This window comes from Notolepis coatsorum (assembly GCF_963971535.1).
Source record: "Notolepis coatsorum genome assembly, chromosome: 14".
Lineage (NCBI taxonomy): Eukaryota > Metazoa > Chordata > Actinopteri > Aulopiformes > Paralepididae > Notolepis > Notolepis coatsorum.
The window spans coordinates 4,855,462-4,868,858 of NC_140178.1; the positions used below are offsets into that span (position 1 = coordinate 4,855,462).

Consider the following 13,397-nt stretch of genomic DNA (forward strand, 5'->3'; position numbering starts at 1 on the left):
GTCAGTAACATGGGTCTCCCAGTCCATCCACTCTACAGTAAACAGAAAATACACTCTCTGGAATCCAGTTACCACTTTATCCAATCAGGAGAGGATATGTCGGAATGTAGAGCTATTTAATTTAACACATTATTTCAACAAAAATAATTTAATGTTTTTTAGGTCCAGCTGAATTTGTGCAATTATTTCTCAAATGTTTTCTGTGATAGGGTCGAACATTATTACAGTATATAATATATATTAGGCTAGAAATCCTTTTCAACAGCGCTTTAATAAATGTGCAGCCCTGCAATGTTTAATTAAATAAAACAACATCAATATCAATAAACACATGACATTAAGCTTATACACAGTCATACTTTATTGGACGACAGCATTAAAACGACACGTACATACATTGCATTCAGAGAGGTCTACCCCACGTTGTTATAGTAATCAGCGGTTCCCAAACTTTTTTGACCATGCACCCCCCGTCACCTCCTGACCTAGCTGACGCACCCCCCAATGCCCAACATAAAAAAGACAACACTGTCTATTAGGGCTGCAACGACTAGTCGACATAATCGACGATGTCGATTATAAAAAATCGTCGACGAGGAATTGTTGCGTCGATTAGTCGATTTTTTTTCTCACTACCTATCTTTGTGAAAGTGGCTTCTCAGCTCTGGTCCAACCAGCTGAAGACTTCTTAGCTTAACATAACAGACCGACAGTAAGTTTGGGGGAACTAATGGGATAACTGGGGATGTTGTTTGGTCCTGACAAGAGTCTCAAAGCAACTCTGAGGTCATGCTCAATGTCCAATCTGTTCCTCTGCTCTGTCTTCAGCTGGACCAGAGCTGAGAAGCCACTTTCACAAAGATAGGTAGTGCAAAAAATATATATACCATTTTTATATATATATATATATATATATATATATATATATATATATATATATATAATTGTTTTTCAATTAGCCGACTAATCGAAAAAATAATCGACAGATTAGTCGACTACCAAAATAGTCATTAGTTGCAGCCCTACAGTCTATTCATAGGTGCACTAAAGGCATCAGGTTTAATCCAATAAGAACACATACCAAAGTATGACAAACTAAATAAAATACTTCACCACACAAAAGAACAAAATGAGAATTACATGCATAGACTCAGAACCAGATTGGCCAAAAAACAAAAAAATTGGTTGAATCCACGTCTGAGATGCATCCATAGGTGGGAAATATGTCCGTAGCTGCTCAGCGAGTTGGTTGAGGTGTTCTGTTATTAGGCTTTTTACAGGTTCACCCACGACAACTTTGTTTCCCTCCAAGAAGTGTAGGGAAACACATGAGCATAATACGCTGCCACAATAATAGCGCACCGGTCCCGGTCGCGCGCCTATGGCATTTTGGCACGAAGTAAAGTGCATTTTGGACACATCTTTTTTTTTTATTATTATTATTAAAACGTATGTTTTTAATTTAAAAGTTTAGTAAATTTCATGATTTACACAGTGAAAATCCCCATTTGAAATAATGTATTAGTTATATTTATTAGTAAAATAACACCATAGCACCGCCATTAGCCTTTTTTTTTTTTTTTTACTTTTTTTTTTTTTTAGCGTTTATCGCTTTTCTGGTCAAGCATGACCGACAGATACAGGGTGAAACGGGATATAGATCAGGGGAAAACATTCTGGCAAATGACGGCGGGTCCGGGAATCGAACTCGGAGTCCACCAGATCCGTGACGCAGCACGGTTTTCCCCGACGCAGAAATAGCGCCGAGATATGCGGTGAGCTACTGGAGCTCCCCCGCCATTAGCCTTTTCATGTCACGCGCACCACAAGGGGTGCGCACACCACAGTTTGGGAACCACTGTTATAGTTCAAACGGGTGAAAAAGAAATAACGACAACATAAGGAACACAGGGGGGAAACCGGCGTCGAGGTTCAGTAATTACATCCCATGTTGAAAAGCGCCGCTGCTACGACCTCCCGGTCACCAGACTCGACAACTCTTGATGGTGTCTTTCATGTGTCTTATTGCCTCGATGGAGGTGTCCTTGAGAGACAGTCCCAGGAGGACAGGCTTGTTGCCCGCCTCCCGTGACACAAACGTTGCCAGGTTCTTGGCACAGACGTGTGTCAGAGGCTGAAAGAGAGAAGGGGAAAAAAGAAGAAGGGAGACGACGTGTGAAAAATCGTGCATTATTTTTCATTTCATTTTTATTTTGTTCCGTTCATGGCAATATGCACAGCTTCACGGCAGCATCATTTCATAATACATTAAAAAAAAAAAAAAAAAGCATCTCACGATTTGTACATTCCATGAGTGAAAATAATCAAGAATCAGAGGTTTATTTGTCACATACATATACCAGGGCATACAGTGAAATGCGGGTGGTCATGCCCGCATCGATTGTGCAATAATACAATAATAAAATAGACATATAAAAAAATACACAGGTAAGACATAAGATGTGCATGATAAAAATAGAAGGCACTGGTTCCTATGTACACTACAATACAATTTTAACTCCGTCAAAAGGAGCAGGAAGAAGACATTCTTATTTTAAATACGGCTGCTGCATATTACGATTGCAAGTTCTGTACAACAGCAGCAGCAGCAGGAAGTACGACTCTGGCAGCTAAAGGGTTAAGTAAGATTGTTCATAAAATGGTGTTGAACTTGAGTGTTACAGTCGGAGTGTATACTAGTATAGACATATTAGCATAGTAAGGAGTAGTATAGGCAAGGAAGTAGCACTTAGTTAGTAGCAAAGTGCATACTATAGTAAAAGACAGTACGAAGGTTAGTTGTTTTTTATTTCTTTTTATTATGTCAGTCGTGTATGTTTCAAATATGAAAAACATAATTACAGGCTAAATTGTAAAACCCGCAAAATCACAGTTCTTCACATTAGGATCCAACATCCCAATAGGCCTCTTTGTTTATGGTTTGATTGTCACACATAATATATAGAATAAATAATATACAGTAATAAAAGAGCAACAACATAGTGCAATAGTGCAGCGTAATGAAACGGTTAGTCAAACAGAATAGACTGTTTAAACCCTGACGGTCTTTCTTCCAGTTTGAAAACCCACTTTGACCCTTCAAACTTCCCTCTCGGGGCGCAGCTCCGGAGGACCTGGGCCCCCCCACACCTGGGCCCCCCACACAGTTTAAAACCCGACAGACAGTCTCTCTCCCTGCCTGGGACACTGGGGGACCCTGGAGCGACACAGTGACCGGTGTGGGGAGACATGTAATAACTTACTCAGTCAGAGGTATGGCTGAACGGCTCTCATCCAGGCTACTAGATCAGAGACCCGGGAGTAAGAGAGAGAGAATGAGGGAGAGAGGGGGCTCCTATATAGGCAGGAGAGGGGACGGGACACACCCTAAACTGTAGATCTGGGGGAAGGGAGGGGTTTAACATTTGGGGGGAGAGGTGAAAGACCTCGACTGAGGGAGAGGACAGTATATTAATCCCCCCCCCTCCCCACCGGTAATACAGGTTTCTAGGGCAGGATTCTAGGGCAACGAGACCCCGCCTGGGCCAGTGAATGTACCCAGTGGCCGTCAGTAGAAGCTACTGTACCGCTTGGCTCAAAGTTCTGGAACATCCTACCAACTGAAATAAGACACTGTGCTACCTACCACACCTTTACAAAAAAACTCAATACCTGGTTATTAACCACCAATCAAACATGTAATCACTTTTAATCAGTTCATTGTGTATTTTATTATTGCTTTTGCTATTATGTTGGATTGTGTTGTAATTAAATACTGTTTTACTTGTAATGCTTCTGTTGTGTATTGTCGGTCTCATAACATCTTGCCAAAAGGACTACAGTTGCGAATAAAAAACGGACACATTTACAGAAATGTTTATCAATGGGCGGCTGGGTGGCGCAGCGGACATTGCGCTCGTCACCAACGCAAGAGACACCGGGTTCGACTCCGGCTGTCGGCGTTGCCTCCGGCTTGGGCCGGCCGTCATACTAACTCAATTGGCAAAGTTAGCGGGTGGAAGTCGATGGGTGGTAATCTGGACGTTGTGGACAGCGACTCCTACAGGTCGGTTGGGGGACGCCTGCACAGCAAAGACAGGAAATGGCGGGGGTAGTGTGAGCCTCCCACACGTTACACCTCGCCAATGAGAGTCCGCGCTGGCAGGTGAAAAGATGCGACAGGCTGCCTCCACGTGTATCGGAGGGGACACGTGATGCAAGGCTTCTATCCTCCCTACAACCGACCAGTGGGGGGCATATGCGAGCAACGTTCAAGACAGGGGAGGGAGAATTGGCACAAGAGGTAAATTGGGATGGGGAGAAAAATCACAGAAAAAAAGGAGAAAAAGTAGATTAAAAAAAAAGGGAAATGTTTATCAATCTGTACTGTCCTTTAAAAAAAAATAAACTCAAAGGTTCCAGTTCCAGTCTGCGTGTTTGTATACTGTAGATGCAAATCTTGCCTGGGTAAAAAAAAGGGGGGGGGGCAATGCTTTAGTGAGTACCTTGTGTTTACTGCACCTTGTGGATACGGTTTACTTTAACATGACCTGTAATCAGAGCAGCATAACTGGACCACATACCACTTTAACATCACCTTTAGTCAGAGCAGCATAACTGGACCACATACCACTTTAACACAACCTTTAGAGGTCAATGGTTTGAGGGTTGAACACTCCCAAGCACTGGAACACACCCACGTCACGTAGTATGCTGCATACTTTTACTTTGGATGCACCCCCACAGTGGATGTAGGCCACTCCCCCACAGTGGATGTAGGCCACTCCCCCACAGTGGATGTAGGCCACACCCCCATAATGGATATAGGCCACTCCCCCGTGTTCCTTTACAAGAATACTTTTGTCTTGAGATAAAGCTGCCTTGTGTCGTCCTCTGGGTGTAAAGTGACATCTGTTACACTCTGTACAGAATCCCCCCCCCCCCCCCCCCCCGCCCGTCTCCTGTATGTTATTGTTTTGCATGATGTGCAGCTGTGATATTAACCCTTTCACTGCCGCACTACCAAGCGGTTAACCCTTTGACTGCGACAATACACAGAAGGTTAACCCTTTCACTGCCACACAACAGCCGGTTAACCCTTTTCCGACCGCCGGTTGTGTGATAGATAGTGAAGGGTTAACCTTCTGTCGTGTGGCAGTGAAAGGGTTAATCACACCTCAAGTCATTTTACCTTGATCAAGATATTGCTATATTGTGATTTACTACCTTTTTTCAACTGCAAATTATGTCCCCGACGGGAAATTAACATCTGCAATAATATACACACATCATCATCTGTTTTATCTAATAAGATAACGTTTCTCAGCCTGTTCACCTCATTACAATATTCTTTATTATTGCAGTAAAATGAGATTGTTGAGATTGATTGGTGTCAAAAGTATTGCAATATATTGTTGCTCTATGGATTCCACCAAGATAGCAATATCACACTTCCATTAAGTCATGTTGTGATGCAAGTAGAACGAGTCCACAGGCATCACTATTCATACGCTGCACGGTATTTGTGTTATGATGAGGTCGTCTCAAGTCCAGAGAGGGATAAACATGTTCTTCATTCATCATCCTCCTTTAGTTCAGCTTAATCGAGACACATTTGATGGTAAGTATTTAAGTTGCATATTTCCATAAATGATTGTGCCTTAACTCTTTCACTACAGAAGGTTAAAACCGTCTGTAGTGTGATAGTAAAAGGTTAACCTTCTGTAGTGTGGTAGTGAAAGGGTTAACCCTTTGTCGTGTGGCAACTACATGCGTGTGTCACATGCATTCACTAGTTTTTGCGATGCTGTAGTTGGCCCACGATACATACAAACTAACGTTAATACGTTTTTATCTTTTTTAAGAAAACAGTATTTTAAACTTTTTTTTTCTTTTACACATGCAAAATAATAATACAAAAATCGATATTATTTATAGATAATTTTGTCCAGATTTATCGATTCTTCCAAATGGCATATCGTCTCAGCCTTATTGACGAGGAGCGGATAAAAGATCTAGAGTTCATTCAAGTTGTGGTGTCTGTGGAAGCCGTCAGCTCTACGAGGTCCAAGGAGCCGCGACTATCAGCCCCCATTAGGCTGAACTAGTGGCGCACGATATATCGGCAGATATGGTAATTTTTTTACACATCGGTATCGTTCCGATTTAAGGCCTACTACTGTACTTTAATGTTTTGAACTGTTGTTAAATAAAAATAAATATTTAAATAAAAATAAATTTTTATAAAGGATACAAGTGTGTCCTGAATTATACACCATGGATAAGCCAGCCCTGAGTATTCTCAACAGACATCTAACTAACTTGAGACCAAGTCACTGTATTCTGTGAACATTGTACAACAGTTCAAAACCTTAAAGTACAGTAGTAGGCCTTAAATGGCCAAAGCCCAAAAGTATTGGCATTATATCGGCGGCCGATATTATATTTTGACATCGGAACGATACCGATGTGTAAAGAAATTACCATATCGGCCGATATATCGTGCGCCACTAGTTCCAATAATTCACCAGAGCACTAGGGGGCGGCATGGTGGCCTAGAGGTAAAGAGGCCGGCCAGTAACCACAAAGGTTGCTGGTTCGATCCCTGGTCCCCGACAGGAGGGTGTATTCCAGCTGTGAGCTGGTGACTGAAGGGTGGCTGGTATTAGGAGGGATATGAGGACTGTGTGTAACTAGGAGGGATATGAGGACTGTGTGTAACTAGGAGGGATATGAGGACTGTGTGTAACTAGGAGGGATATGAGGACTGTGTGTAACTAGGAGGGATATGAGGACTGTGTGTAACTAGGAGGGATATGAGGACTGTGTGTAACTAGGAGGGATATGAGGACTGTGTGTAACTAGGAGGGATATGAGGACTGTGTGTAACTAGGAGGGATATGAGGACTGTGTGTAACTAGGAGGGATATGAGGACTGTGTGTAACTAGGAGGGATATGATGACTGTGTGTAACTAGGAGGGATATGAGGACTGTGTGTAACTAGGAGGGATATGAGGACTGTGTGTAACTAGGAGGGATATGATGACTGTGTGTAACTAGGAGGGATATGAGGACTGTGTGTAACTAGGAGGGATATGAGGACTGTGTGTAACTAGGAGGGATATGAGGACTGTGTGTAACTAGGAGGGATATGAGGACTGTGTGTAACTAGGAGGAATATGAGGACTGTGTGTAACTAGGAGGAATATGAGGACTGTGTGTAACTAGGAGGGATATGAGGACTGTGTGTAACTAGGAGAGATATGAGGACTGTGTGTAACTAGGAGGGATATGAGGACTGTGTGTAACTAGGAGGGATATGAGGACTGTGTGTAACTAGGAGGGATATGAGGACTGTGTGTAACTATGAGGAATATGAGGACTGTGTGTAACTAGGAGGGATATGAGGACTGTGTGTAACTAGGAGGGATATGAGGACTGTGTGTAACTAGGAGGGATATGAGGACTGTGTGTAACTAGGAGGGATATGAGGACTGTGTGTAACTAGGAGGGATATGAGGACTGTGTGTAACTAGGAGGGATATGAGGACTGTGTGTAACTAGGAGGGATATGAGGACTGTGTGTAACTAGGAGGGATATGAGGACTGTGTGTAACTAGGAGGGATATGAGGACTGTGTGTAACTAGGAGGGATATGAGGACTGTGTGTAACTAGGAGGGATATGAGGACTGTGTGTAACTAGGAGGGATATGAGGACTGTGTGTAACTAGGAGGGATATAAGGACTGTGTGTCACTAGGAGGAATATGAGGACTGTGTGTAACTAGGAGGGATATGAGGACTGTGTGTAACTAGGAGGGATATGAGGACTGTGTGTGTAACTAGGAGGGATATGAGGACTGTGTGTGTAACTAGGAGGGATATGAGGACTGTGTGTAACTAGGAGGGATATGAGGACTGTGTGTAACTAGGAGGGATATGAGGACTGTGTGTGTAACTAGGAGGGATATGAGGACTGTGTGTAACTAGGAGGGATATGAGTAGAGCCATATGGAATCCGCGATCACGGAATCGCGGACGGAATCGCGGAATTGAGCAATAAAAATGGAATCAGCTATTATTAAAAAAAAAAAAAAAAAATTACTTTTTTTTTAATGTTGTGGGACTTGTACAGCACTTTGTTCAACTTTGTCAGTGCTGTAAAGTTTAAACCTTTTTAAATCTTAGACAAACAAAACACTTTGCTTTCATGAAATATTGTAAGCCATCATTTGAGGCTTCATAAAAGCAGCACAATGAACACAAATCTGTCACAGTGCAGAGTCCGACCTCATCTTAAATAACAAACAGCATTGCTTGTTGTAGTTAACAAAGAGAGGCAGAGTTGATTTTGCAAAAATATATATATATATATTTTTTTTAATAATCGAATTTCTTTTTCATATTCGAATCCCATGCCCATCGAACGAAGCTTCGAAGCGTCGAAGTATTTAAGACAGCCCTATTAAATGGACTGTTATATCTTATTAAATTGTGGACATTTATTCATTCCCACTTATTAGACACTATTTCTGATGGTAAAATGAGCGTACAAAGCAAAATACAGAATTCTGAAATATTAAAACGGAAAAAACGGAATTTGGAAAAAAATTTAATGGAATTTGGAAAAAAATAAAACGGATTTCATATGGCTCTAGATATGAGGACTGTGTGTAACTAGTAGGAGGGATATGAGGACTGTGTGTATAACTAGGAGGGATATGAGGACTGTGTGTGTGTAACTACTGTAGGAGGGATATGAGGACTGTGTGTAACTAGGAGGGATATGAGGACTGTGTGTGTATAACTAGGAGGGATATGAGGACTGTGTGTAACTAGGAGAGATATGAGGACTGTGTGTAACTAGGAGAGATATGAGGACTGTGTGTGTAACTAGGAGGGATTATGAGGACTGTGTGTGTATAACTAGGAGGGATATGAGGACTGTGTGTGTGTCACTAGGAGGGATATGAGGACTGTGTGTGTAACTAGGAGGGATATGAGGACTGTGTGTGTATAACTAGGAGGGATATGAGGACTGTGTGTGTGTCACTAGGAGGGATATGAGGACTGTGTGTGTAACTAGGAGGGATATGAGGACTGTGTGTAACTAGGAGAGATATGAGGACTGTGTGTAACTAGGAGGGATATGAGGACTGTATGTGTAACTAGGAGGGATATGAGGACTGTGTGTAACTAGGAGGGATATGAGGACTGTATGTGTAACTAGGAGGGATATGAGGACTGTATGTGTAACTAGGAGGGATATAAGGACTGTGTGTAACTAGGAGGGATATGAGGACTGTGTGTAACTAGGAGGGATATAAGGACTGTGTGTAACTAGGAGGGATATGAGGACTGTGTGTAACTAGGAGGGATATGAGGACTGTATGTGTAACTAGGAGGGATATGAGGACTGTATGTGTAACTAGGAGGGATATAAGGACTGTGTGTGTGTAACTAGGAGGGATATAAGGACTGTGTGTGTGTAACTAGGAGGGATATGTGAAAAGACAAACAATAAAGTAATCTTCTTCCGACTGAAAGTGTTTCTTTGAATGAGTGTTTTCTTCTCTCTTTTTCCACTCATCCTTCACAAACAGGAACCCGCAGAGAAACAGATCCTCCGAGTCCAGAAACATCCCGGCTGTGAAACATCGTTTTTAATTGAGTAAAAAAAAAAAGAACTACGATCTGGTTCAAGGGCCACCGTCTGAGTGAGAAGAGGAGCGACAGGCGGCCTTCATCCATCCTCTCACGCGCACTCCGTCAGCCCACACACACACACACCGAACGCTGCAAAAACCTTTTTTATTTGAAGCACGACAAAAAAAATACGTGTGCATCAGATTGTGGACGTATCATGACGTTAATATGCACATTTGTTGGTTTCTCCCACTTCCGGTAATTAAATGGCAAACGGTGCATTTATAGAACAGCTTTTATCCAAAGCGCTTTACAATTTGTTCCTCACATTTCACCCGTTCACTCACACATTCACACACTGAGGGAGGAGGCGGCCATGCAAGGTGCCAGCCTTCTATAGTGAAAGGGGTTAACCTTCTGTAGTGTGGCAGTGAAAGGGTTAACCTTCTGTAGTGTGGCAGTGAAAGGTTAACCTTCTGTAGTGTGGCAGTGAAAGGGTTAACCTTCTGTAGTGTGGCAGTGAAAGGGTTAACCTTCTGTAGTGTGGTAGTGAAAGGTTAACCTTCTGTAGTGTGGTAGTGAAAGGGGTTAACCTTCTGTAGTGTGGTAGTGAAATGGGGTTAACCTTCTGTAGTGTGGTAATGGAAGGGGTTAAACTTCTGTAGTGTGGCAGTGAAAGGGTTAACCTTCTGTAGTGTGGTAGTGAAAGGTTAACCTTCTGTAGTGTGGCAGTGAAAGGGTTAACCTTCTATAGTGTGGTAGTGAAAGGGGTTAACCTTCTGTAGTGTGGTAATGAAAGGGGTTAACCTTCTGTAGTGTGGCAGTGAAAGGGTTAACCTTCTGTAGTGCGGCAGTGAAAGGGTTAACCTTCTGTAGTGTGGCAGTGAAAGGGTTAACCGTCTGTAGTGCGGCGGTGAAAGGGTTAACCTTCTGTAGTGTGGCAGTGAAAGGGTTAACCTTCTGTAGTGCGGAAGTGAAAGGGTTAACCTTCTGTAGTGTGGCAGTGAAAGGGTTAACCTTCTGTAGTGCGGCAGTGAAAGGGTTAACCTTCTGTAGTGCGGCGGTGAAAGGGTTAACCTTCTGTAGTGTGGCAGTGAAATGGGTAACCTTCTGTAGTGCGGAAGTGAAAGGGTTAACCTTCTGTAGTGTGGCAGTGAAAGGGTTAACCTTCTGTAGTGTGGCAGTGAAAGGGTTAACCTTCTGTAGTGCGGTAGTGAAAGGGTTAACCTTCTGTAGTGTGGCAGTGAAAGGGTTAACCGTCTGTAGTGCGGCAGTGAAAGGGTTAACCTTCTGTAGTGTGGCAGTGAAAGGGTTAACCTTCTGTAGTGCGGCAGTGAAAGGGTTAACCTTCTGTAGTGTGGCAGTGAAAGGGTTAACCTTCTGTAGTGCAGTAGTGAAAGGGTTAACCTTCTTTAGTGTGGCAGTGAAAGGTTAACCTTCTGTAGTGTGGCAGTGAAAGGTTAACCTTCTGTAGTGTGGCAGTGAAAGGGTTAACCTTCTGTAGTGCGGCAGTGAAAGGGTTAACCTTCTGTAGTGTGGTAGTGAAAGGGTTAACCTTCTGTAGTGTGGCAGTGAAAGGGTTAACCTTCTGTAGTGTGGCAGTGAAAGGGTTAACCTTCTGTAGTGCGGCAGTGAAGGGTCAACCTTCTGTTGTGTGGCAGTGAAAGGGTTAACCGTCTGTAGTGCGGCAGTGAAAGGGTTAACTTTTTTTTTGAAGTCTTTATTTCGAACATGCAATGAATACAACAAACAATAACAAAAAAGAAAAACAACTCAATCTGTAGTGTGGTAGTGAAAAGGTTAACCTTCTGTAGTGTGGTAGTGAAAGGGTTAACCTTCTGTAGTGTGGTAGTGAAAGGATTAACCTTCTGTAGTGTGGTAGTGAAAGGTTAACCTTCTGTAGTGCGGCAGTGAAAGGGTTAACCTTCTGTAGTGCGGCAGTGAAAGGGTTAACCTTCTGTAGTGCGGTAGTGAAAGAGTTAACCTTCTGTAGTGCGGCAGTGAAAGGGTTAACCTGTGGTGTGGCAGTGAAAGGGTTAACCTTCTGTAGTGTGGCAGTGAAAGGGTTAACCTTCTGTAGTGTGGCAGTGAAAGGGTTAACCTTCTGTAGTGCGGTAGTGAAAGGGTTAACCTTCTGTAGTGTGGCAGTGAAAGGGTTAACCGTCAGTAGTGCGGCAGTGAAAGGGTTAACCTTCTGTAGTGTGGCAGTGAAAGGGTTAACCTTCTGTAGTGTGGCAGTGAACGGGTTAACCTTCTGTAGTGCGGCAGTGAAAGAGTTAACCTTCTGTAGTGTGGCAGTGAAGGGTCAACCTTCTGTTGTGTGGCAGTGAAAGGGTTAACCTTCTGTAGTGCGGCAGTGAAAGGGTTAACCTTCTGTAGTGTGGCAGTGAAAGGGTTAACCTTCTGTAGTGTGGCAGTGAAAGGGTTAACCTTCTGTAGTGCGGTGGTGAAAGGGTTAACATCATTCATCAATAGGCTGTATAACTTTGACACATTATTTATTCTAACGATTGAACCCACCTCGTTTTTTCCCAGCAGCACTTTGGTGGAGAACATCGGAGTGCAGATATCGCCGGAGGTGGCGTCGGGCGTGACGGACACCAATGTTCCTATCTTGCCATACTGTGTGAGAACTATGAATATGTAATTACTGAATTCTGTACAAACCACCTGTGTTGAAATTCCATTGATCGTCGTCTCCGTTTGCTTCGATTTGACGAGCGACTGGGGAGTAGACATGTTTTAATAGTCCTGAGGAGAAGAAGAAGAAGAAGAAAAAATATTTAGATTACTCGACTATTACGAGGAGCAAATTAAACATATGCAAACCGCACAAATCACAGACTTATTATTTCTCCTGATTTTCAGAATCACTTTAGAATCCTGTGATCTGGAGTCAAATGGTGCATTTATATAGTTCTTTTATCCAAAGCGCTTTACAATTTGTTCCTCAAATTCACCCTTTCACTCACACACACCGATGGCGGAGGCGACCATGCAAGGTGCCGACCTGCTCATCGGGAGCAGTTAGGGGGTTAAGTGTCTCTTGCTCAAGGACACTTCGACACGCTGCCCGGGAGGAGCTGGAATCGAACCGGGAACCTCCGGATTGGGATTACCAGATGACTGCTCTAACTCCCGAGCCACCCTGTCAGGTGGCTAATTGACACAGACAGACACTACGTCCGTCTATTATTCAACCTCGCCTCCAAGTTGCGACAGAAAATTGGCTTCCTTCCTGTACAGAGAGAGAACCGGCTTCCCTTTGATTAGTAGGACGAGAGCCGTCGAAGCACTTTTCCCTCAGATACAGTCACACAAAACATGTGAAGGAAATGTGTGTTACATTCCATTCCTAGAGGCAAGAATTAGGCATCGTCTTTATTCTGTGCGCACGCGAGGGAACATGTATGTGCATCATGCCCGGGAGCACGCGTGTACGCGACCGGGTAGGGCTGGGCGATTTAACGATAAATATCGCGATATATTTTAATAATCGATATCGAATATCGAAATTTAAAAAAAATCGAAAAATCGTTTTTTTTTATTTTTTACCTGCAACAGGGCAGTTTTAAAACCAGAGACAGTGGACAGACTTGTCTTTCTTGCCTGCAACTTAAAGTAATGGCTTTGCTTGTCCAAATGACAATACTGACCAAATTCAGATTTCTTTTTCTCTTGTCCATTTATTTTGTTTGCTTTCTAATTTAAAATACATTTTGAAACCGTCTGTACACAGTAGGCTATGTGT

The 13,397-nt window shown here is 43.0% G+C and overlaps 1 protein-coding gene across 3 annotated transcripts in view; it reads right to left on the reverse strand.

Annotated features, from left to right (window-relative positions):
• Positions 1-909: 909 nt before the first annotated feature.
• The window catches only part of psmg3 (proteasome (prosome, macropain) assembly chaperone 3), a 59,811-nt gene continuing 47,323 nt past the window's right edge, over positions 910-13,397 (reverse strand). For all 3 annotated transcript variants that reach the window (XM_084328223.1, XM_084328222.1, XM_084328221.1), the window contains 2 exons: positions 12,167-12,397; positions 910-2,134 (listed from right to left, as the gene is read on the reverse strand). In XM_084328223.1, the coding sequence (XP_084184349.1) occupies positions 1,982-2,134; positions 12,167-12,385 (372 nt within the window). In that variant the 5' untranslated portion in view covers positions 12,386-12,397 and the 3' untranslated portion in view covers positions 910-1,981. The remainder of the gene's footprint in view (positions 2,135-12,166; positions 12,398-13,397) is intronic.